At 40.7% G+C, this 25,931-nt stretch overlaps 2 protein-coding genes and 1 long non-coding RNA gene across 3 annotated transcripts; 1 reads left to right on the top strand and 2 right to left on the bottom strand.

Moving 5' to 3' along the window:
* Positions 1-8,177: 8,177 nt before the first annotated feature.
* On the bottom strand, positions 8,178-8,927 carry LOC117937750. The gene is made up of 2 exons (XR_004655234.1): positions 8,865-8,927; positions 8,178-8,332 (listed from the first exon to the last, which is right to left on the bottom strand). It is a non-coding gene; the product is annotated as an uncharacterized LOC117937750 (long non-coding RNA).
* A 2,023-nt stretch (positions 8,928-10,950) lies between these two features.
* On the top strand, positions 10,951-12,870 carry mos (v-mos Moloney murine sarcoma viral oncogene homolog). The gene has a single exon (XM_034861923.1). It carries the CDS (start codon positions 11,025-11,027, stop codon positions 12,030-12,032), a length of 1,008 nt encoding a protein of 335 aa, XP_034717814.1. The 5' UTR covers positions 10,951-11,024; the 3' UTR covers positions 12,033-12,870.
* Positions 12,871-17,070: 4,200 nt separating this feature from the next.
* steap2 (STEAP family member 2, metalloreductase) lies at positions 17,071-24,915 on the bottom strand. Its single transcript, XM_034862774.1, has 5 exons — positions 24,861-24,915; positions 24,523-24,689; positions 22,111-22,638; positions 20,373-20,537; positions 17,071-17,814 (listed from the first exon to the last, which is right to left on the bottom strand). Exons 1-5 carry the CDS (start codon positions 24,913-24,915, stop codon positions 17,521-17,523), a joined length of 1,209 nt encoding a protein of 402 aa, XP_034718665.1. The 3' UTR covers positions 17,071-17,520.
* Positions 24,916-25,931: the final 1,016 nt, after the last annotated feature.

Genomic DNA, 25,931 nt, shown 5'->3' with positions numbered 1-25,931 from the left:
CCTCTCCTCTGTACTTAAAGACCAACCCCTACAATTATTTAGAATATATTTTAGCTGAGAAACTGTTTGTCTGGGCTGTAATCTGGCACCAAAGTAGACTTGAAAATGTTACAAGAAATGGCTACACAACATGCAGCCACTGCTATCGCTCTGACTCTTTGATCCCTGAATCTCTTTCCTGAGACTGAGGTTATTGTTCAAGCCGCAATTGTGACTCATAGTTACGTTTGTAGTAGTCACATTGCCAGACCTTCTACGATGCAGAGGAGGGTCTGGCTAGTCTACACAGCATTCCGGGAAGGGAGCAAAACATGCTCTGTTTTATTGGCATTTCTTTAAATCGTCTTGGGCGGCACTAAGCACCGGACGGAGCCATGGTGCCGCTGCAAAATAGCCTCGGGAAGGAACTTGAAGGCAGGCTGGAGTGGGAGATGAGTCAAACAGAACATACAGAGCTAAGTCATTTTCAGCATCACACGAGTAACCAAAAGTAAAGCTTAACCAAACATGCATTAACGACGTGTTTTAAAACCGCAACCGTTACAGGGCTTCCCCAAGAAAGATTATTTAGCCCGGTGGCAAGTGTCTTTTTTGGGACGTGGGCCCAGCTGGGACCAGTCACAGCTTGACGGCATCATTACTGTAGAGCCCAGTAGTTTCTGTTATGACAGAATCATGGACAGAATCGGGAATTTGAGAATTTAAAAAGCAGATTCCACAGGGCCTTACATAAAGTTAGTGCTAAGAGTTAACTAGAGATTTGAAATTAGTTCTAACCAATCCACCCCACTATAACGGTAGATTAAAAAAACGTCTTAAAAAGACATTAAAAAAATACTTACCAGTGGCTTAGGCCTAGTGGGGGCAACTCATACCTGGTAGGGAGCAATTTAGGCCCGGTGGACCACCAGGCTTAAGATACACTGAGGAAAATTATAACCATTACGTTCTCTGGTTTACAGATATAAGAGCGAAAAAATACTCCTGTGGGTGGTACTTCTACTCTACTGCTCAATGACGATGTTGTCAAACAGAAGTTGTACATTCTTGCGCTATTCTTTTTGCCTGTATGAAGAAAGTTTATAAAAGCTAATGTTAGCGTTGAGGACAGCTCGCTATCAAGTTAACACGGGTTACCATTTTCACAAAATGTGAAAATGGTAAAAGGGACTTATGCCTACCTCGAATATAACGGTGCTATACTTATACGTTCTCATGGCTCTCGAACAAGCCTGGGAAATTGACCAAGCACACCATCTTTTGCTGATACTATGTTCACTTTTTTAAATACAAAAATACAGAAAAAAATATGAAAACAATTTCTTTAAGTACTTCAAACACAGATGACAAAATACAAAAAAAATGCGTATTTGAATGTATTACATACAGAAATACTGCCTATCCCTGAATAGAAGTTAAAGGTGCCCTGCTTCACATATTTCATTACTTTGTGTTAATGTCTGAAGTTCTACCATGGACTCTGTAACATAGTTTGTGGAATAAATGTCTTGGTTACCTTGTTTCAAGCCATTCTAGCGTGGTATAGAAAGCATGTAAAAGTCTCATCTTGATTTTCTCATTGATATTCAACGAGCTAAGCAGTTTGACTCTGATTGGCTAACAGCTAGCCAATGGAAGCCTGGCTATAAGTATCCTTTACCTAGCGCAACTTGGCGAGCTCATGAATAGTAACGAGCTCAGGCAACATGATTCCACACTGACCATATGGACCTACCACAGTTTTTTTTCAATATACAAGGAAAAACGGTTTTGTGTGGCAGGGCACCTTTAAAATATGCTTCTTTGGTTTTTGTCTCATGCTATGTTGAGCAATGTGGAACGCCTTAATAGTATATGAAGTGTAACATTTTGTGAAACTGCCCCCATTCATTTACAACCTGCCCCCGGCCTGAAAACCTCCTGTGATATTGAAGTAATAGTGCGTTCCATTTACCACGGAACTCAGAAGCCGGAGCTAGGATTGACGTCACACCCATGTTGAATGCGATCCATTTACAAATCAGATTCTTCAATGTGGGGTTAGCTCTAGCCAGGTTAGGCATTGTTAGCCATGCCAGTTTGTTTCAACGCTGTTTCTTTGTGCATACAAACGTTGTAAAAACATGTCCACAGTTATTCAGAGGGGCAGTGGAACCTCCGTCCTGCAGCGCGTGTGTTAGCGCCTTCCTGTGTTGTTTAGACTACGCTGCACTGAAGCACCAAACACTGTTGGAAATAATAGATTCACATTTTCTTTTTCTTTTAATGTAGCACAGTCATTTACAACGATAAACAGTCAGTTAGTAAGAGTCCTATAACACTTTTTTATAGGCATCCTACAGCCAATCAGAATTAAGTATTCACCCAGACCTTGGTATTAACACAGGCGTTAGAAGTGCTGAGTTTGAACAACAGAGGCACCATTCTCCCTGTTACTAGTCAAGTGCGTCATTAAATTGATATTAAGGCTGATCTTTTAAGGTAAAACAGTTACATCATGTTGCTTTAACATTTTCAGATTGTATTTTGGTTCTTTTTTACCATTGAGCTTGTCTTTTGTTAATTAAGAGATTTAGAGCACAGTTGAAAGTTGTATGAAGCAGAGCTCCACCCAGCATGGCATTTACTGCTAATGAAACAGGTTGACGGTTGGTCATATTGAAAGCAGAATTTGTGCCTTATTTTTAATACAATACATGTAATACAAAATAGCTGTTTGATGTGATTTAAATGTGGAACATATGGAAAAAAATGCCTCAATTAATGGCTGCGTTGGAAGAGATGCACATCATATTTTTATATATGGTTTCCCATAGAAAAGCCTTTCACACCTGATGTTAACATTTCCAAAGCAATATGCTAGAATATTTGGAGTTTCAATGAAGTGTTGGCTCAAGCAGATACAGAATACATCTGTGATAATAAGTGGGTCTGTTGATTGGAAAATATAGGTTCAAGAGATAGTTTTGCAAACAAAAGATGCATTGCTTTGAAACGTCATCAGTTTGGGTTAGCTTCATTTGTGACTTCAGCCCACCATATGTCACTCTGTCATCCAGTCACATAGCATTCCCTATGGAAACCTAAGGGGAAAAGCCAAAACGTTTAATTTTATTCAAATAATTTCACCCTGGGCAAACTGTTTTCATTCTGGGTTGACAGTAAACATTTGTGAGGTCAAATACCTTTAAAGATGCAACTGCTGCTTTTACAACTTTTACAGCTAAGGTCTATGGCACAAACTGGGCTATCTTTGGCTTAGTTCTCAGTCCTATTGCAGTTACTTCCCAGCTGTTGCTAGTCATGGGTTAGTGGGCCCTAGTCTCATGTCTCATACAGTTACCGTAATTACATCCATCACCGTGCAGCAAAGTAGAGCTGGGCATCGACTGAAATGTTTGTCTAGCACTGATTACCCAAATGTGTACTAAAATCTGACATCTAAGCTGTGGTCAGATATCCATCATCTTTTTAACTTCTTCTTTGACCCAATACTTCCTGATTTTAATCAAACTTTTGATTAGTGGAGAAACAAGCTACAATGTATGGTAATGGGTGAATGGTCCAGCTTGTATTTACTTTCACAAAAGTGCTTGTTTTGCCAGTGACAGGCTCAGATTAATATTCTATATAATATAGTGTAAGTACACATAATATATGCCTGACAACATTATGGAATGGATTTCTAAGGAAGTCGACCTTTCTGTTCAAGAGTAAGATCATAAAATAAAACTATGAAAAGCCGTTTTGGGTCGTCTTCCCACTTTTTCAACCATCACAACTCTAGTTTTGGTTGAAATAAACACATAGTCTACCAATTTACATTTGAAAATATGCTGGCTCTATACACGCAAAAAGTACTGACTTTTTAAATAGAGTCTGGTGGGTTTAGTGCTAGCAACCTCAGAGCTGTTACTGATTAAACAGAAAGGTCTTGTTAAAGTTTTTAAAAAGCCTATCTCTGTATGGATCCTTCCCATAATGTAATCAAACACAGATAATATTAATCTGAGCCTGTCAGTGGCGAAAGAAAACACTTTTAGTGTACTAAAGTGACACTGCACATTTGCCCCATAGGGTTACATTGCAGCCCGGTATATGGTTGCCGGTTACAGCGTTCACGCTTAAAACTGGAACAATTTTAAGGATTGTTGTCCTTATCAGTCACTTACACACACAAACATAGGAACATAGGGTCCAGGTTGAAAAAAAACAGTAGTTACTCTTTAAGTCACACTTTGAAAAGTGAACAAACGCGGTAAAAACTCAGCAAACTCAATGTTCTGATGGCTGCGCAATGCTGTGGGTGGCTTTCCTGAGGTTCCCAAGAATGACATACATGCTCAACATTTTGAGTACGGTTCTGCTTGTTTTGTAAAATGAAATCATGGTTTTGAAGACAAACTTGGTAAATATATTGTTTTGGTAGAAGTATGGTATCATGTTGAAACACATTGAAAAATGTCAATTAATAACCCAGCCATACAACAACAAGGCAACTGAAGGATGAAAAGTCACAAAGGTTTTGCCAGATGTTAGCTGATTTACACTATTTCATGACACAAAAATGACATATTTTATCTGCAAAACTATTTTTCACACTTTTAACAATTTCAAGAGACATTGAACTGCACATGATATAGCAAAATGTACATTCTGTACCTTCATAATTTTTCCCTCCACCACAGCAACCAACAGCTGGTGCGTCTTGGTTCCATGACTTGTTTGATTCCTATATAACCCAATAGTGTTATCATTTACCTCACATACTCACATTGTTTTTGTGCTTTGAAATTCAAAACATGATGATAAACTAGAAGTGTTAAGTTCCCTCTTTCTCTGCCTGAATGAGACATGAATGGACACAATATTTGTCTGGGTTATGTGAAATATAGAGTTGAATGTGTAATGTTTCAAAGCATTTATGGAAGTTTGCTATATATTTTTTATCTTGTGAGGGTGTGTTGTTTTTACAAGAGATGTTAGCAAGCTGCTTTTTGGTCGTTGTAATCATAGCACTTTTTTTGTAAATTGAATGCCTTTATTTCCTCCAATACCTTTTTGTTTAAAACCTTTATTACAAATGTATAGATGATATATTTAGCTCTTTTAGAGAACAATAACATGTAAATACAATATAAAATGTTTTATTTTTACAGGTACAATTTTGACAGTGTTTTTTCCTATCAAAGTGTCATTTTTTGCTTTACTTGCACAAGTGTTCTGTGTATCTCATTGAGTTTCTTTTTTTTTTTAACAAACAATGTACCTTAAACACAGATTTTTGTTGGCCTATTCCAGAGGGCCTTCTTTGACTATTCAACCGCTGGTTTAGGCGAGAGCACAACCAATAATGAAGCTTAACATGGACGATTTTATAGCACTTAAGGATATCATCTTTTCATTGGTTGTTAAAAAGACAAACATAAAGATATACTGTATGTTTAATAACTCCTAGGGTGGTTTTGTCCTCCTCTATCATCCTTTGACCTCATTGTGACATTATATGAAAAAGATAATACTTGATTTCTTAGTGGGTTTTGCCTGAAAAGCTGTTGGATGAAAAACAATTTTTTTATACAATCAGCAAAGTGCAGTCTGAACTCAATCTATAACTCATACTGCATGGATTGTATGATCTAGTGATTTTATCTAAGGAGAATAAAAGAAACAGATAAAAACTGGGGATCAAAAAGTTGAAAGAAAAGAAATCTCTACCTGTTGGAGAAAGCAGATCCAGAATTGGAGTCTTGTATCTTAGCGCATTCCATTTAACTCGGAACTCAGAAGCCGGAGCTGGGAATGACATCACACCCGAGTTTAATGCGTTCCATTTACAAGTCGGATTTTTCATTGCGGGGTTAGCTCTAGCCAGGTTAGCCATTGTTAGAAATACTAGTTAATGACAATCCATTACGCTGTTTCTTTGTGCATACAAACAGCACAAAGCGTAACATGTCCACAGATAGAAGTTAGACAGTACTGTGTGTACGACGTAAGTGCTAATGATTTAATGTTACTACCACAGCTTTAAATTGACACCCGCCAACTGCCAAATGTGGGGGAAAAAAATTAATTTTGGCGGGTAACGTTGGAAAGTTACTGGCCCTTTTAGCTGTTGACGAATGAAGCAAACAACACTGTGTCTGTTTGAATCGTGTGTTTTCCGCCAAGAAATGTGGGCAGTGTTGTGTGCGTTTGGCTTGGAAAGGTAATCTTTATCTGGCAACGCTAGTCGTAGTTCTAATCATACATTTCCCATGAACACTTGTGTCATGGCGTGCCGTCCAACTGTCAGCTACGCGCTTAGCGTGCGGTATCGATTACTAGATACGCTGAAACGGAGAAGACGAACCGTGAAGGGAAGTTAGTTACGGAGAAAACTGGTGGAAAATATGATTGGCTAGTAACTAATCTGCTAGCCGTGTTGGCAGGCAAAGAAGTTCATTTAAAGCCCTGGTTAGTACAGCTTTCACAAATGTTAATGCACGCGGCAGCCATGTTCAACTTTAAGCCCGGGGTACTCTGAGGTTGTCCGATTTCTGAGCTCGGAAATCTGAGTTTCCAACTTTGACCTATACGTCTTCCGAGTGTCAATGAAACCCAATAAATCAGATTAAGTTCATGATTCTAAAGCTAAGCTAAACTGGGGGGGATGAAAAAGGGGGAAAAACCCAGAATGTCTCCCACAAGTTCCCAGTTGGGGGACCATGGAGACAGGAGATGCTCTTCAGTGAGAGGCCCAGACCTTTAGCAATTCATGTCAAACTTCTTGATAAGCTTCAGTGGTACCAGTGACCGTTTATTGAATGTGTATGTAAAAAAAACACTGCAATACTGCAATATATTTTTGGTATTGGATCAAGCTGCTAACATACTTCTAAAGCTCCTAAAAAGGTGCTACAGACTTCTTTTCTAGTTCTTAAAATGTATCATTTGTACATACAAAAGTATCCAGTTTAGCTGAACAGTTGGGAGCGTGTGCCTGGTTGTACTATATATAGCTACATATATATATTTTATTGTACTGTGACATTTGTAGTCTTTTTACAGACTTGCCTGTAATATCACGATGCCCTCTCCACCTGTGTGTTGTGATATGATGGGAAAACAGAGTCATTGCTCTGAGTGAAAGTCGCTCGGCAGAGATAAAGGCATCGGTGCTGACGCTGAGAAAAACTCCACGGGACCGGACCGGTCCAGCCGTGTTGCTTTTGTTACTCGTTGCATTTAAACAATGCCATCCGAGTGACAATGATGGACTCTGCTTATTCTCAATATTTTACTTCAAATCTATTTTACAAACTACTGTTGTATTTAAAAAAAAATATATAGGGCAGTTATTCACATAAACACACACACATATATATGTATATACTGTATATATATATATATATATATATATATATATATATATATATATATATATATCTGTGTTTACAGGTTGTGTGAAATAAAAAGGAATGCTGCAGCTTTTATCTGTTGTTTTTTTAAACATTGACATCATCCAAAGAGGCAGATTATTTATTGTCTGGCAGAATAACCTGATTTGATTTACATACCTTGCTGCTATGAGAGAGAAGAGCTGCAGTCGTCAACTCCAGTGTTTTTTTTACACAATGTAATGAAAGTTTAATAAACATAAGAAGAAGGATCCAACTGCAGGTCTGTCTGGTCATTCCTAGAAATGTGTCATTCCCTATGATTCTGTCTTAGTAGGCTAATGCCGACCTCACACCAAATCGATTCCACGGTCTAAGACTCTTTTCCAATATCAGAATGAAATCCTTCACCATACGTAGGGATCTTTTCATAGGATCATCTCTCAATGCAAATCAAACCAGCTAATAAGCTAACTGAAATTACACCGGAAAAGTGTTCCTAACCTCCTTCACTGGTCTCTGTCCAGAGCAACGGGATCTGTTGGTGCATTTCTTTAACTGTCTATGGTTTAATTACATGCTTTTGTTTAATTGAAAAAGTCACTTTTTTCTTTCTTTTTTTATTGTAGCTCTTTGTCATTGTCGCTGTTTCTGCCGAGTTTTTGTGGCTTTCACAGACATTTGTCACTTTAAAAAAGTCATTTTTTTCCGAAAAGCTCTTCAAAAGTTTGCTAAAAAAGTTTGTTAGCCATCATAGAATTTATCAAATCAGGCAAAAAAATGAGGACAAGGCTGTTTCACAGCCTCAAAATGAAAACTCGCTGCTTCTGTGGGAATTTATGAGTCTCAAAGTTGGCAAATCTGCCAAATTCTGCTTTGAATGTCACGTACTTGCAGTTTAAAAAACACTTTCCTGTGTTTTTGGTTTGCGCCCAACTAGGCGGGCCAAACTGTATAACTTAAATTGATAAACGGGCCGGATCTAAATCTGCAAGGACCCAGATTGTGCATGGTGATCCCCAGAAGAACTACAGATAAACAGGAAACTGTTAGTGTCTTCCGTTAACAGAACATCTAACTCGGTTTCACTAAGGACCATGAAAATCCCATCAAGAGCCATATATGTTCATTTTAATAACATGCTTTTATCATGAAAAAGTCCAATACCTTTGACTGCCTTATTTATTACGTGTTTCATAAAGTCTTCTCACTCACAGTTTGGCTGACAAATCCCTAAAAACGTCAGCAAAACACTTCTTTTGCGATCATAGAGTTTGGCAAATCCAGCAAAACAAAGATTACACGAAAAGCAGGCTGCCACACTGCCGACTCACAGTTTGAAAATCTAAACTCTCGGCTTCTGTGGGAATTTCTGAGTCTCAAAGCCGACAAATCTGCCAAATTCTGCTTTGAGTGTCGCACAATTACTGTTTGAAAACAGTTACCGTCCTTTTGGTTTGGCGTGCAACTAGGAGGCCCAACATTTATTGTGAATCTAACTTGATACGTGGGCCAGATCTAAATGTGTGAGGGGCCTGGTTTGGCTGGCAGACTTTAGGTATGTGGTAGGGGGACCACAATGCAGAGGCCAGGAAACAGAAATAAAGTCAGCATGTAAAAATTCTGTTCAAGTTCTCTATTAGGATCTCGACTATCAGCCATAATAATAATAAGACCAGGGGTCTTCAAGGCCAAGGACCCCTTAGCTGAAAGAGAGACGGATCAGGGACCCACAAAATGGGGTTAAAGCCTAAAGCCTTTATGCATACATTTTTAAAACATTTTTATAATGCATACAATAAGCTTTTCAAATAAAAACTGTTGGCACATATATATCTATATATATATTTATATATCTATATATCTATATATACAGTGTATATATACAGTACATATACATCATGTTTTAATGTTAAAATGTTGCACAGTAAATCCATAAGCTTAACTTAATGGGTAGATGATGGATCTTATGGCTACCTTCTACCTACCTTCCCTAGGGGACCCGGACATGTAATGAACGTGGACATGGTGTCAAGAATTAAAGCTACAGTACGTAGTTTTTGTCTCCCCCATGAGGAATTCTAAGCAATGACAACAGCACTGTAGGCGCGACCACATGACACAAGCCTTCTGTTGACGCGCACAGGCCCCTCACCTCCCCACCCCGACTCCACACAGTTACTAGTAGCCAAGGAGGACATGGAGGATTACAAAAACATGATGGACTCTTCAGAAGAGGTCATTATCTTCACATGACTTGGGCTGTGCGATCTGATGTTTTATTATGATGTGTACTAGCCAACCATATAACGGCCTACAAGTCCAGCTGAGATGATTAGACCATTACCCTGCTTTGAATACTTTTTGTGAGTAGCGTTTTGAATGCAGGTCTTTTACTTAACAGCCGGGCTGTAGTCAAGACCACCTTAGTCGAGTCCAAGACAAGTCCAAGACCAGGACTAGTCAAGTCCAAGTCAAGACCGAGTTCAAAGAGGTTCGAGTCCAAGACAAGACCGAGTCCAAAAAAGTTTGCGTCCTAGTCAAGACCGAGTCAAGGACAGAAAAAGGTCTTTTGCATGACAGTATCAAGACAATCCTTCACTTTCCCTCCAATATTATTATCAACATGATAAAAACACCTGGACTCGGTCAAGACCAAAAGCCATATTGTGCAAGACCAGTGGCCAAGACCGAGACAAGTCAGAGTCCAGATACTAGCGAGTCCAAGACAAGTCCGAGACCATAGAAAAATGGTCTTGAGTCCAAGACCGGACTCGAGGTTTACAGCCCTGCTAAACAGAGTATTTTTTAGTGTGGTGTGAGTAGTAGGATCTAACAGATGGTGTTATCATCCCCATCTTACCCTGAAGTTGTGTTTAGAATGTGATCATCTGGTCTTTGCACGCTGGGAAAGTCTCAGTGAAAAAGATTGAACAGGGCAAACACAAGCTCTGAGCTGTGTTACATGTTTCTCGGCAGTGCACCTCCCCCCTTCCATCCCAAGTCCAATTTGTCAGTTTAAACTTCCTAAACTATAAAATGCACAAAGTGGTCTAGTTGCTATTAAGGTTGCCTGTGGCAAGCACACACGTGGTACTTACTTTTGACACATATAGGCTAAATATTAGTGTGTTTTACTATCAGAGAATTAAAAAAAAAAAAGTGTCTCGTTTTACAACGCCCTCCCCTCTTGCAGAAAGTGTAAACTGAGTTGAACCATCGGGATGAACTTGTTGAACCCAAACAGAAAGCATTACACACTCCTCAACACTAAGTGGCGGTGTTGCTGGATGCTTTAGTGTGTGTGTGTGTGTGTGTGTGTGTGTGTGTGTGTGTGTGTGTGTGTGTGTGTGTTGTGATGGGTTTAATGGGATCAGAATGAGAAGGAGAGGGGATAAGAATCACCGTGATTTTTACTATCAATATTTAATATCACTTACATTTTTAAAAGACGCAGGGTTGATGAGTAGAATTTAGAATAACTGAACTCTGACATGATGTGACATACTCCAGTAAAGTAGGTGGCGGTATGCACCTAAAAGTTATTAGCAATCCGCCATTAAATAAGAGAAGAAGAAGAAGCTGCTAATCAGTCCTCAGCAGACTTCAGGCTGCGCACACAAACAGTCTCCACGACGCACGATGCCGTCTCCAATCCCCATAACCCGCCTGCTGCCTAACCAGTCCCTGGACCTCGGGACCTGTAGCAGCCCGCTGGCCAAATACTCCTTCGGCAACACCTTACACGTCCCCGCTCAGCGGCCCCACAGCAAAGTTGCCAGCCGGCTCTGGTCCACTGTGATCCACTGGAAGGAGCTGCGCTCTGTGGAGCCTGTGGGCTCCGGAGGGTTCGGCTCCGTCTACAAGGCGGAGTACCTCGGGGATACCGTCGCGCTGAAGAGAGTCAAAAAGTGCACCAAGAACAAGCTGGCGTCCCGGCAGAGCTTCTGGGCCGAGCTGAACGCGGCACACCTGCGCCACAGCAACATTGTGCGCGTCATCGCGGCGACCACCTGCGTGCCGGTGGATTTTGGAGATGAAAGCAGCATCGGGACGGTACTGATGGAGTTTGTGGGAAACAGAAATCTGCAGCAGATCATTTACGGATGCACGGAACCCCTGGGGGAGGACCGGTGGCTCAGGTACTCCGCAGACATTCTACGCGGTTTGCACTTTCTGCACTCCCACAGTGTTGTGCATCTGGACATAAAGCCAGCCAACGTGTTGGTTTCCTGTGAAGACGTGTGTAAAATCTGCGATTTTGGCTGTTCAGTGAAGCTGGACCATGGGTGCGAAGAGAGCGCTATCAGCCCGCAGGTGAGCCACGTAGGCGGCACGTACACGCACAGAGCCCCGGAGCTGCTGAAAGGCGACGGGCTGTCTCCCAAATCGGACATCTTCTCTTTCGGGATCACCTTGTGGCAGCTGATCACCAGGGAGCAGCCCTACACCGGCGACAGGCAGCACGTGCTCTACGCGGTGGTGGCGCACAACCTGCGGCCGTCCGTCCAGGACCAACCGGTGTTTGGCACCGAGCGGGGGCGGCTGTATAGGACTCTGCTTGGCCGGTGCTGGAGCGGTGATGGCCGCTGCAGACCCAGCGCCCAGGAGCTGCTGCCTCACCTGGAGCAGCTGCGCTCCAACGTATGACGTTTTTATTATTTCTTATAAACGGGGCACAGATGTGCGTTTCATAAAATGGGACATGTTTTAGGAACATTTTAGAAGGCATGTGTCGGCCCAGGAGGAGGCGTGAACTACCCACTTTCTGATGGTCACCATAATGCCGAACCTGGTTTGAAAACCAAACAATTAAGTGCCATCTTGTTTTACGGCGATATTAGAATATTCTTTATCATTAAAATTGGTAGACTGCCATACGTCGATGTAATGGTGTAGTTCGGCACGTGCAGAACACACGACTAAACTCTTATTGTAATAGAAACAACTTTGAAAAGTTGAATGCCGAACCTGGTTTTAATAAACCAACAATTAAGTGCCTTGTTTTACGGCGGAAATAGAATGTACCTTATTTAAATTAATAGACTACCATAAAATAATAAAATGGTTCAGTTCGGCGGATGCAGAACCCACGACAAAACACGTCTTGTAATAGAAAACAGCTTTCAAAGAGTTTTGCAACGCTCATTCCGCCTGGATTGATGCATTTTGGTTTCATACTAGACTCAAGTAAAATGTATTGTGCGTCAGCGTTGGTAATTGTGTGCCTAATTGAAGTGGCTCGTAATGATGGAAGAATGGACACTGGACACTTGTTTTCTTAGCAGTATGAAAGAAAGGAATCTTTAAAATGTCCTATATTTGAGTGGAATTTGGTGCAAAGTCTTGTGAAACAACGTATCTAGAGGTAGAAGGATTCATTTATTGTCAGGTTTAGTTTTAAAGTATCACTTTAAACAAGACAGTCTACAGACTAACATATGTATTTGCACATTGTTTTCCAATGCAGATTTGTTATACGTGTTGACAAAAAGGCAGGATTATTAGAAAGAAATCAAATGACCTAAGGAGTTGGTTGGATAGATGTTATTTCAACTCAATGGCAGACGTTCTTCACTTTTTGAAAGAAAGTAGATCTTTTACTGTCCCCCAACCCCTCCTTCTAGATTTACCGTTGGTTAAAATGTACTGTTGGCCAAAGTGAACACACTGCCATCACACTATATTACAGGTCCCTCTACACAAACAACAGTTTTAAAGTTTTACTCCTGCACTGATGACCCTTCATTGTCGTTTCATTTGACTACTCAAACCATCCACACTTCATTTACTGTGAAACTTCTAACAGACTTTGTTTTAGCCATTTTTCTTAAACCAACCAAATGTGTTGTAAATAGTTTTATTTGCCACAATGTGAGATGTCGATGTTGTTATGTGAGATTTAAGTGTGATAGGTTCATTAAAAGTATTTTATACTGTGCATTTGGCATCTCATCTCTTCTTTTCATGATTTCCCAGGTCACCAGTATGTCTCAGGGCTAACATGCACAGGTCAGAAAGACAAACCCAACCTCCATTTATTTCAGTTCCTTACCTGAAGTGAATTAAGACTTTGGGAGGACAAGAACACAGATGGTAAGGTGCATTCAAAGCCAGGAACATCTCACTTTTTGAAGGGGCTCTTTGTCCTTGGGCCCTGTTCCAAGAAGCAGTTCTACAGAGCTATTTAAAACAACTTCGCAGAGAAAAACCAACAGTGCATTCACTCCTACTGGGAATATCAGTGTGATTACGTTAATTTTCCAACTTCTTGTGTCACATGATTGGATCCTAAACTGTATTAACAGTCTCTGGGTTGGAGGCATGTTCTTCTTTTCTGTTATTTTGTCTTCTGGCATAACAACTTTTTGCAGTACTGCCACCAACTGTTGGGCGTGACCTACAGCATCAGGTGTGTGAAAACATGGAGGCCACAATAACAAAGGACATCCCAAAGCTTTTTAAATACACATTACTTTCCTCACTACAGTTTGTACAAGAGCTCTTAAAAGCCCTGCTTGACTTTGTTACTGGCAATGACACATCTTTTATTACTAATTTAAGTTGAAGACAATGGGCGACTACAACCTAAATCGATCCACTTTGTGGATGTTGGCAAAACATATTACATGCATGCGTGAATTTTCTATATTTAGGAAAAGTTTCTAACTATTTGACACATTTGAACGATTATTCCAAAGGCCATGGGAACTTTATCAGGATTCAAAGCATCCTGCATCCATGAAATAACTGGCCTTTAATATGAAAATGTACCTCCTTCTATGGGAATTTAACATAGGGGTGTGTATAGTACTTATGCCCCCTGTATTTTAGGGGAGAACATTTATTTATTTACAATACATTATTCATTTACAAAGAAAATTGGTGTCCTTAAAAGGATGGATTTTCTTAATATTTTTGAATTAAGGCTTTAAGATCAATTTGGAATAGATGTTTTTTAATTCCTCTTTTAATCAACTTCAGCATTGTTTTTTTCCCTTTATTAGACAGACAGACGAAGATGTGTGAAAGGGGGAGAGAGAGCAAGCCTCTGTACATGTGCACCCGCTCTAACCACTGAGCTTATCTGGGTGCCCTACTCAGCAGTGCTTTTACCTTATTATTATTATTATTATTATTAGCCTGCATTAAAATACAATGCAGACCTTGCGTTCTGTTTAAGAAAGCTGTGAAGGTGCATCTATCCGAAAGACTTTAGCCTGGCTCGACCAGCCAGGATGCGTAGATTAGACTAGATCAAGCCTCGCTTTATCGGTTATCCTGGATTTACAAATATAACTTTTTTGCAATTGCCCCCTTGTATGTCCCAATGCGGTGTCCCGTATAAAGGTTAAATACATTATCGAAAAAAATTATTGGCTTGCGTGGCCATGGATAAACAAGTCTCTGACTGACACATATAGATATAAGAGATGAAATTTGAATAAAACTCTAAGATTGGGTGAAATAACTGGCAAGATATAGAACAGAAAACACAAAAATATTTTGCAGCAACCATTGCTTTTTATACACATTTCACCACAGTCTGAAAACAAGACACGCCTTAGGTAACATAACATTTTTGCTTGATTTCCTGTTACAGTCACTGTACACCACTGCTGCATTGTATTGCCAGTAAAGGGACGGGAGGATTTCAGTTCACCGATCATCTTCCTGCTCTAAGAAACAGCTGCATTTATTTGACATACTGTTAACACGATAGCAGGGCAAACAAGTCAGATCAGCACACTGAGACACTAAACCAGGGGTCTTCAACATCTTTTAGGCCAGGACCCCTAAGCTGAAAGACAGATCGAGTAGGGGCCCCCTACCTCATATATTTCTATATATATATATATATATATAGATAGATAGATAGATAGATAGAATTGAGTTGCATATTAAACTGGGCAGAATGGATGAAAAGGAATTGCTGTTATTTATTCATCAAGTTTAATTTTTTATCTTAAACATCCATCTGGAAGGCACAGTGACACCTTAAGTTTAACTCTGTATTGGCTAGCTTACTTATAGGAAGCTTATCATCAATGTGTAAATATGTTTTCACAAATAGGCAAATTTATCTTTGGTATTAAAATTTTGCACTCATATTAATGTATGTGACACACTATTTGGCGGCCCACCTGCGCTCACTCTGAGGACCCCCTAGGGATCCCGGACCCACTGTTGAAGATCCCTGGGCTAAACAGAGCCGTGCTAATGGAATGTTACACATACAGTACAATAAATACACTGAAAAGGTCATCTGAAGTATTTGGCTTCTCGACTTGACAGCTTCACTAACTGCATCAGCACCTAGTTGTGCCATAAAATAAATAACTGCAAGAATACTGTGTCAAAACAGAAAGTCTTCATTGAAACAAAATTCTCAACCGACACCGCTACAGGTAAAACTATTCATTTATTCTCACGTTTAGTTTTAAAGTATCACTTAAAACAAGACAGACTACAGACTAACGGATGTATTCTTTACAATGCAGATTTGTTATTGGTGTCAAAAAGCAGATACTCCGTAGTATAAAGGAAACCAATGTTGACTTGAGGAGTTGGATGTATAGAGGTTATTTCAACTCAACGGCAGAAGTTCTTCCCTTTTTGAGAGAAAATAAATCTTTTAAACTGTACGCATTAGCATCACACTATATTATAGGTCCCTCTAAATAAAAACAGTTTTAAAGTTTTACTCCTGCAAAGATGACCCTTCATTGTCGTTTCATTTGACAACTCAAACTATCCACGGCTCATTTACTTTGAGAGTTCTAACAGACTTTGTTTTAGCCATTTTTCTTAAACTATGGCATCAAAATCTGCCAAAATTTAAATTCAATGCTTAATTTTAAACTAAGCCATGACTCACTAATTAGAGCATGACACATGGGCACCACATCCAGTGTTACGGGCCTGGCACACAGAGAACACCAGAACACACTCAACAAATCCTTGAAACATTTCTGCGTCACCAAAAAAAATAAAAAATAGAACAATTTCAAGCACTGAGAGAGATAATAGTAACCAGTAATATGCCCGACCTGATGAATATGTAAATTATTCTACGTGGCTTACACATCTTTCAATTCAGTGTTATTTAGTTTTGAGCTTTAAGAAAATAAAATCACAATTAAAGAAGAGAGAAGAAATGTGTATTTCATGAAATGTACCAAACCTTTAAGATAAATACTGAATATAATTAAAAGAATACTTGTATTGCACTTACATAAAAAGGGTTGGACTCACAAGGGGCACATTGAGAAAATAGAATATTTTCAGCAGAAGCCCAGATGTCGAAAAAAAACCTGAACCCTAAACTGCCAATTATGCAATTCGTTATGTTTATTTTGTCTTTTCATCAGACCACCCCTGTCTGGTAAACAGTCACACCTTTTCAAGGCTGTCTGCTATAAATCCATAGAGACTCTGTGGGTTAGGGTCTGAAACAACGCTCAGCTCTCCTTATCAATTTAATCTGCTAGCAAACAACAGAAAATGCCTAAAAGCTGCTGTGTGGTGATATTCACTACCAATAGGGTAAAGAACCCATACGTTTTTATAAGCTGCCAACCTGAAAAATTGAGCTTTAATATAGACAAAAGGGAGAAATCCGCAGAGAGAATGGGGAGACCCTAGGATCCTGACACCAAGCTAACATTATGTCCAACTTGTCCAGCTTTTAAAAACTTGACCCTGTTGGGAGACTCTAATGCGCTCTGTCTCTAAAGTCTCCATCATCCTTGGCATCAACAAGACATCATCAGGGTTATTTTCCTGGACTTAACAAAGCTTCTTCAAAGCCATAGAATATGTATTAGCATATTGTCTGCCAGAGCACAAAGACGGGAACAAAGTATTGGTAAAATAATAGCCTGGATCTGCGGAAGTTTTCCGATTCCGCTCTCTGTGTGCCATTTTCAAAACAGGTGGACAGACTGAAACATAATAGGCAAACAAGGTCAGTATGGTAATTGCTTATAAGTACCCAATTCACACGTTAGCAAAAACTGCTCACAGTAACAAAGTACGGGTAATTTGCCATTTTACTGAGAAAAATGAAAATAAATAGTGTTCATTTGCTTCAATAGAACAGCTAATGGCAGTGTGTGACAGCTCTGTGCGGCAGCGATCACATGATGGTGACTCTTTCTGGTGAAACGTGGGCAGCCGAGCCCACTGGCTCCAGGCGCTGGCATCGGTAGTGACTGCTGTCCACGCCCCGGCGGATCTGGTGCAGCTTGCGGGCCACACAAGGGAGAAGCATCAGCACCTTCCCCAGGATGACACACACGGGCAAGGCCAGGGCCACCACAAAGCTGGGGGGTAGGTAGAAACGGTAGGCTTCCTCCTCGAAGGCTCTCTTCCAGCCAAACAGCAGGCCGTGCAGGGTAGCGATGAGCAGAGCGATGTAGCCCAGAGTGGACTGGAGCAGGGACAAGAAGACTCATGATGGTACATACAGTAATATAACTGCTGCGATCATACAGCAAAGAGAGGGAAGCCAGCAAGTCATGTCAGCAGCGCTGGAAGATGTATTCAGATCCTTTACTTACTGTAAGTAAAAGTACTAATACCACACTGTAAACACACTCAGTCAGAAGTAGAAGCCCTACAGTTAAAATGTTACTTCAGTAGAAGTCTGTAAGAATCACCAGGAGAAATTTACTTTAAGTGAAAGTACCCAATGCATATTAATCTCTCACATTTTAAAAACTCGAAACAATCCAAACAGTTCTGTCAAGTGTTTATTGGTCTACTTCTTTCAGCTAGACATGTAGGCTGTTGTATTTAAAATAAGCCATTTAAGAAAAGAATCTTACAAATTTGTACATCATTTGGAAACACATGATAGTTGCCAAAGAAAACAATCCTGTAGAGCCTGAAGCCTGGTTTTTATCTAATTGCTCTCCAACTGTCTTCATCATTCTGAAACCAGAACACAACAAATGTTGAGGATGACTCATTTTCACCCCTGACACCAAAAAAGAGGCAAAAGCAGCAACATAACTAACTTGACTTTACAATGCATCTTCCCTTTTTCAGTGTAGCTTGGCGTGCAGCCAGCGGTTGTACACTGCCACAACTTAAGTGTTCATTAGAACTACGAGTAGGGTTGCCAGATAAAGATTAAATTACCATGCTAAACTTACAGAACCGACCAAAAACTACTTATCTGGCAACATTTCTAAGTTTCCGATTCAAACAGTTGCAGTTGTTCTCTTCATTCATCACATGGCTAGTTACCTGCCAAAGTTAATTTTCACCCGCATTTGGCGGGTTGATGGGTGTCAATTTAAAGCCCTCTAGGTGGGGTAGAAAATTTGGCATAAACTTGCTTTTATCTTCATTGATTTGCCATTCCAGTCAGAGGGACTTAGGGGAATTGACACAAGGTTGAAGTTATTTTAAAAACCTAAAAGATTAAGGGCTTTTGAAAAAACATTCTGGAACCCTAGCAGCCAGCCCCTCGCTCCGCCTCTGCGTGAAAGGACAGGTGCATTTGACACGCTCGCCAACACGGCTAGCAGTTACAGTACAGGCGGCAGCAGTGGCTGTGACAACCAGCTCATGGAGGCAATTATAGTACAACCCCTAGCACCCAAATGCAAGTGTTGATACCCCCAAGTCATATGCATGAGCGGTGGAACCATTGTATGTGAGTCTCCTCTCCTGATCTGGCAACTTTTTCAGGGGGCTTACCCTTTGGTGCCTGGATTGTAAAAAATATTGTCTTGTTTCTTCCCTAACATCTTTGAAAAAGACAAATTCAATGATTAATGTGGGCCTATGTTTTGACAGGATATTGAACATTATTAAAATAAAATCCAGAGCACTCTGCTTTAATAAATGTAGTCTTAAGGTTGCTAGAAAGACTTTTTACACTGTAACATGTTAAACAAAATGTAGAAATACATCTTCAGTCCTTACCTTACTCTCCAACCTTTCCCTAAGTTTCAGATAACGTAAACCAGCCAAACTGAGCCAAAACTTCAGTTGTAAATTAGATAATAATTTTGCCACGAATTGGCTATGTTGCCAAATGTTCTGGCCTCTCTGAAGTTAATATTATAAAATGTTAGACAAGCTTTCTTACAACTTACCTTCTCTGTGTGTTTGCGCGTCTATGTTGCTAACTTAATAATGAACGGTTGCTGTGTCGCAACCCATTGTGAGTCGAGTGCACATGTGAGTCGCGCATGCATCACTTTGCAACAAGTAGCCTACAAGTTCCTAATGAGAGACTTCTGTAAAAGTTTGTTCAATACTGGCTACAATTTAGCAATAGAATACAACAAAGGCTTACACTTGACTGATGTTTTGAGCTAACGTTAGCAATCAATCATTCAAAGATAGCTAAAACGTTTTTGAAATGATTTCCATCTTCTGCTAATGTTTCTAATGAGAAAAAGTTATCATTTTATGGATTTTACAAATTTCCGTATGACACGTTATGCTGTAAACCTTTTAAATCTGAGCAACTTACATCTGCACCCGACTCACATCTGGTAGTGACAGCCATACGGCGGCCGTAAGTTTGTTACTAGGCAACATGTGATTCAAATTGCCACACGGTGGTTTAACACAGGGGCAAACAATATGTGGTGGTTGCAGGAAACTTCTCTCCGCGTGTCTGCACCTGGTCCATAATGTACAACGTTACCGGGACATTGTAGCAGGACAACTTGGTAGGCATTACCTCAGCGTAAGAAATACAAGGTGTGGCGTGTGAGCGTGTGTCTCACGGTCAATGCGTGAGGTATGAAAACCCTAACGTCAACACTTATCTGACGTTTTTGCTAGGCTAGCTAGCTAGCTCCAATAATGTAAACATCAAACAACCACTGTTTGCAGCTCTTTGAATCTTGGTCAAAGAGAGAGGCTAGTTGTACAAATGCCATGTGTTGGTATTAAAGCCAAGGTGCTACTAGGACCCACCCATAATTTCCTTTGCTTCCTACACCCATGGGAATATGTTTGTACCTGTATGAAGCTGAACTCCCTCCAGTTGAGCGTGCTGTGGACCGAGGGAATGGAGGTAATGGCCAGGAGCGACAGGAGCCCAAGACTCATGATCCCAAAGGAAACATACATCTCCACCCTCCACACTTCCTCCTCATTCCACGCATTCTCCACATTAGCATGGACCTAATAACACAGAGAATGCTAAAGATGCAATTAATCCCAATCATCGTCCTTCACTTGTTGTTTTATGTGTGGTGTGATGACCCTCCCACTCTCTTGCCATTTTCCCTGTGAGCTGTTTAGGAGGCAGTCTGATGCTGCGATCCAGGCAACCCGTAACTTTTGTTTTCACAACCTTCTACCCGTGAAAGTCCCTGGAACGGCAGTCAAACCCGTAACTAACTAGTCGTCAACTCGCACTCTCCCAGTTACAGTTTGGACATCACACACACATAAACAACGATGGCGACCCCTGTTGATGCCGTACAGACGCCGTAAGAAATAGAAACAAATAGGCAATGTAAAATAATTCACATTTTAATCAAAACAATACACATACCATTGTGTACTACTACAGGGTAAGTGTATTCAATGAAGCCGAAAATATGGAACCATTAAGAAACATCTCTGTGTATTAGTCACTGAACTTTGTGGAAGGCTCTGTATTTTGTATTTTTGTGTTTGTGTATGTTTTTGTTGTGATATGGATCCCCCCGGGTCTGAAATAATGTTTATATTAACGTCGGGTGACCAGACGTCCACGGTTTTTGGTGACCTGTCCCCGTCTGGCTCTATCCCCAGAAATGTCCCCGGTTTTCATTGTGACTGACAGATCTGAAATTGGAATGAAAGAAAGAAAACACTGACCAAACGTAGCCGATAGTCGCACACCCTAAACATGCAGGCTCAAGACAGCCAGAGCCAGCGCTGCTCAGAACTCAGAGATGTTTTTTACGATGCTAAAATCACTGATTATTTTCGTGGAGTCCGGTGGGTTTATCGAACGCAATTTTGCAGACTTTTTATGTTTTAAAAAAGGATCTTAATCTTTAACAGAAAGGTCGAACTCCTTAGAAATCCTGTCCATAATGTTGTCAGACACTTAGCATATTAAACTGAGTCTGTCAGTAGCAAAACAAGCACTTTTATGAACGTAAATATAAGTTGGACCAATATCCTATTGACTTACATTGTATCTTGTTTCTCTGTTGCCGACTGCAGCAATCTCGTTTAATACTGCATCACTGTCAAAGGAAAATACTTTTAGATAGTTTTTTATTGTCTCCGATTCTCAATGAGCTGTCGCAGAAACAATCCAGCAATAAAGCAAAAGCTGTTAGATAGATGTAGTTCAGTAAACATTACAACATTCCCCTCTGAGGTGTATTGGAGTACAAGTATGAAGTAGCAGCATGGGTGATTCTAGGATCAGACCTTTAGGGGGGCTCAGCTCCTATTGAGAACAGCTCTAGGTCTAGTGTCCCTGTTTTAGTAAAAAATAAAACTTGATGTGATTTGGTGTTACATATGTTTTTGAGCTGAAAATGTCCCCGGATATTATCTGGGAAATCTGGTCACCTTATAATAACGCTAATGCTAATGCTAATGCAACGACCGAGGAGCGAGCATTTTAAAATGGGGTGCATGTGGCACCCCATTTGGGGTGCATGTGGCACCCCCCATGAGAAACAATGGTATTGCCTTTACCTGAATACTGCTTGTAAACACACTGTGTGACTGTGGACATGGCACTAACCTGCTGGTAGACAGTGTTGAGCAGCAGGTACCTCTCAGACCTCCTCATGGGTAGACAGAGGCTGTAGAGGACATGAACAGCAGCCAGGAAGAAGCTGAGGAGGCCCAGCTGTTTGCGGCTCTGCAGCCAGCCCTCCAGCCAGTGTGGGAAATGCCTGTACTTGGTACCAAAGTAGAGCTGGTGGGCGGCTGCCAGCTGGCCTGCCAGGTACACCAGGGCCAGGAGAGTGATGGCAACAGTGGGAAGTGTCCGGTTCACCATCTCTATGGGGATCTTGTAGAAGTCACTCTGCTTATATTTCACATATGGGTGGATGATATCTCGTACAAAAGAGTAAGCAAAAAAGAAGATGGAGAGGGCCACAGCAGCAAGGACGGGGCCCTTCCAGCCAGGAAATAACCGTATGGGAATGTTCTCAATATCCCGCGAAGAGGACAGGGTGCCCATGTCCACCGGCAAGAAGTTGAGCTTGCGGGCTAATTCCATGATCTGCTGTCTAGCCTCCACCGAGTCACTGCAGATGTACACCTACACAGAGCCAGGGTTACAGAGAGGAAGATTAGTTAGACATAGGGTAAAGACAACCAAGCTGCGAAATCTAGTGGTAAAAATCTGGTTACTAGTCCGGTCCGGGAAGGATGGGCGGGATTTCCAACTTTCTGGTCTACGTTTCCTTGCCTGTTAAATTATTTTTCTCCTGGGGGGGACAAAGTGTTTCCCACTAATTCACTATATAATATACAGTATGTTCAATATACAGTACAGTATGTTCTTCACTAATAGACCATCTATTATATACCTACAATAAAAGTATTCTAAACTACGTTAGTGCGGCATAGAACGAGAAATTCTGAGCAGCAGTTGCTAGTTGTATTTAGCCGCTACAGAACTCAGAGGTTACCAGCGGCAATTTGTTCAGCTGTCAGTAGGTGACTGTGATCCGGGTACAGTCACCACCAGATGACAGTTCTTTTAGGGGCCATGGAAGTGGATTTTAGCCAGAAAAAGTGAGCATCTTGCAGCGATGAGAGTTAAGTTTAACCATCAAAAGGACTAGATAAGTTTATTTATTATTTTTATAATTAAGTAATTTTATTTTGAGATTATGTTCCATTGAAAATTAAAGTTCATAAATAAGTGTTTCGGCGTGGCTAGCCAAGTGGCACTATAGCCATGGTGGATGTTTGTGGGGCCTGGGCTGTCTACAGGGACGCATTACTTTACAGTGTGTTGTGGGGACAGGCAGCTAGCAGATGGTGAGAAGATGTTTTTTACAGTGTGTTCTGGGGACAGGCAGCTGGTGTTTAGTGAGGAGATGTTTTTTACAGTGTGTTCTGGTGACAGGCAGCTAGCAGATAGTGAGAAGATGTTTTTTACAGTGTGTTGTGGGGACAGGCATCTAGCAGATAGTGAGGAGATGTTTTTTACAGTGTGTTCTGGGGACAGGCAGCTGGTGTTTAGTGAGGAGATGTTTTTTACAGTGTGTTCTGTGGACAGGCAGCTAGCAGATAGGGAGAAGATGTTTTTTACAGTGTGTTCTGGGGACAGGCAGCTAGCAGATAGTGAGAAGATTTTTTTTTACAGTGTGTTCTGGGGACAGGCAGCCAGTGTTTAGTGAGGAGATGTTTTTTACAGTGTGTTCTAGGGGACAGGCAGCTAGTGGATAGTGAAGAGATGTTTGCTGTATGTGATGACAAATGTTGTAGCCTAAAAAACAGGCCATTGCTTAGAGCACCGCTAAATGTCAAACCATGCTTCTAGGGGCTTCTAACATGTATAACAATGAAGCATTTACTTTCCAGCCATTTTGACTATTATGTAATAAGATTCCTTTATATTCCTGATGGCAGAAGTCCTCCGTGAAACTCATGCATTTTATTTTAGCTTTAAGAAGCTTCATAATGGCAGAAAATACGTTGTGCTCTGTAGTTTTATAATCCACACCACTGATAAGGACAATTGGCTGGCTGGGGGATTATTTCAGGAGCTTCACTGTATAGGAAATAATCTTTTAAATAATCCGTGCCTTAATTTGAACAGAATGAAGGTTTCAGAGAGCAAGCAAGCCAGCTGCAAAAACGGGCTGCCTTGTTATACCATAAGAAAAGACAGATCCTAACAAATCATTATGTCTCATAGTCTTGAAATTGACTTAGGTTGTTCCAATTCTTATCAATGCATTCAGATGTATTTCAACTTACTGAAACTAAATGCAGAAACAAAAGGGGTGTAAAATAAGCTGAGTTTGACATAGCAAGGATTTTTTAAAGTGTTTTTTAAACCGCCATCAGGAGAGACATCTAGCGGGCCAAGAAAATAAAGACAATGCTTCATGAAGCTTCCTTTGGCCATAACTACATGAAAGTTTTTTCATTCATTTATTTTCAAAGCAATTAATATGTCTGATTGTACCTGTGTGCTAGCGTCTTTTGGGCATCTCTGCTGCATGGCCCAGGCTGAGATGACGTTGAAGCCTTTGACCGTGATAGAGTCTGGCAGCAGTGAAGCCAGATACTCAGCGTTAGACTCTGGATACTGGTTCACCCTCCTGTTGTTACTCACATCCACCAGGATCTTGCCTGCAGGACCACAAGATCAACACCCAAACACATTAATTTCCATAGTTAAAGGGATTAAATTCATACTTAACTTTGGTTGCCGTTCTGTGTTAAATTCATCTGAAAGAGGATGATTAAAACGGCGGGGCGCATCATGGGGACTAACCTGCCGCCCCTGCAGGATCGCCACACCGACAGGTGCAGGAAGAGAGCCAAGCGGATCATTGACTGACCAGCAAGCTGTCATCGGGCAGAAGGCTCAGAAGCATCCGGTCCAAGACCAACAAGTTGAGGGATAGCCTCTTCCCATGAGCCGTCAAGCTACTCAACTCGCAGCAATTAACTTTACACTGTATAAAGCTACATAGCCACCCTGGACTTTGCCTTCTGTTATTTTCATGCGGACTGCATCTTTGCATTGTACACTGTACTTCATATCTACCATTGGACTTTGGTGTTGAACTGTTATTTATATAATTATAGGTTGTTTTATTTGTATTATTAGATAGTTTCCTTTCTATTAATATTTTTATTGTTGCACTGTTGGGAAGGACGGGATACAAGCATTTCATTGCATAACTTGTTATTGTTATGATAAATAAAAACCTTGAACCTTGAATCACTTTGAATCTTGAAAGTAAAGCTGAAGCTCACATGAAACTTCAGCAGTCTGAGTTAGATAAATGAAATGAGTATCCCCCGAGTTGGTCTTTTTGTGTTACTCCCTCTTGGTGTAACTATCCCTCTACGGCTGCTCAGCCACAGAACACTGTCTTCAACTGTCTACTGATCATCAGCTTAGCAATAGGAGTCATCACTTGTATACCAGACGTGTGTGTCACACACATAAAAGAAGAAGAGCTAGATTTGTCCCCCTCATGAAATATGAAAGACAACCCACTACCCAAGAGAGGTACTACCTCAAAACATGTACGGAAGACAGGAACTTTCTACTTTGCAACATCTGGGGTTTAAAGAACACAACAGAAGCATAAAAATAAAGATAGCTTCTGCCATTAATAAGGTCTCATTCTCTAATAGATCTGTTGTTAATATGTACAGCACACCCGTCGCTATGGGCGGGCCATAGGGGGCCGGGCCCGCCCCCCAAAATGCTTGTGCCCCCCCACTTGAGGCACAGATCTCTTTAAAAAATACAGTAATCTTATATTATCATATTTGCATTTTTGTCTTGCATTAATGTTGCATTCTTTATCATTAAAACATTAATATATAAAGAAACAATGGTGTGATTTTGTTTGA

This window comes from Etheostoma cragini, chromosome 22 (genome assembly GCF_013103735.1).
Source record: "Etheostoma cragini isolate CJK2018 chromosome 22, CSU_Ecrag_1.0, whole genome shotgun sequence".
In the NCBI taxonomy this organism is placed as follows: domain Eukaryota; kingdom Metazoa; phylum Chordata; class Actinopteri; order Perciformes; family Percidae; genus Etheostoma; species Etheostoma cragini.
This window is presented reverse-complemented; position numbering and strand designations above follow the sequence as displayed.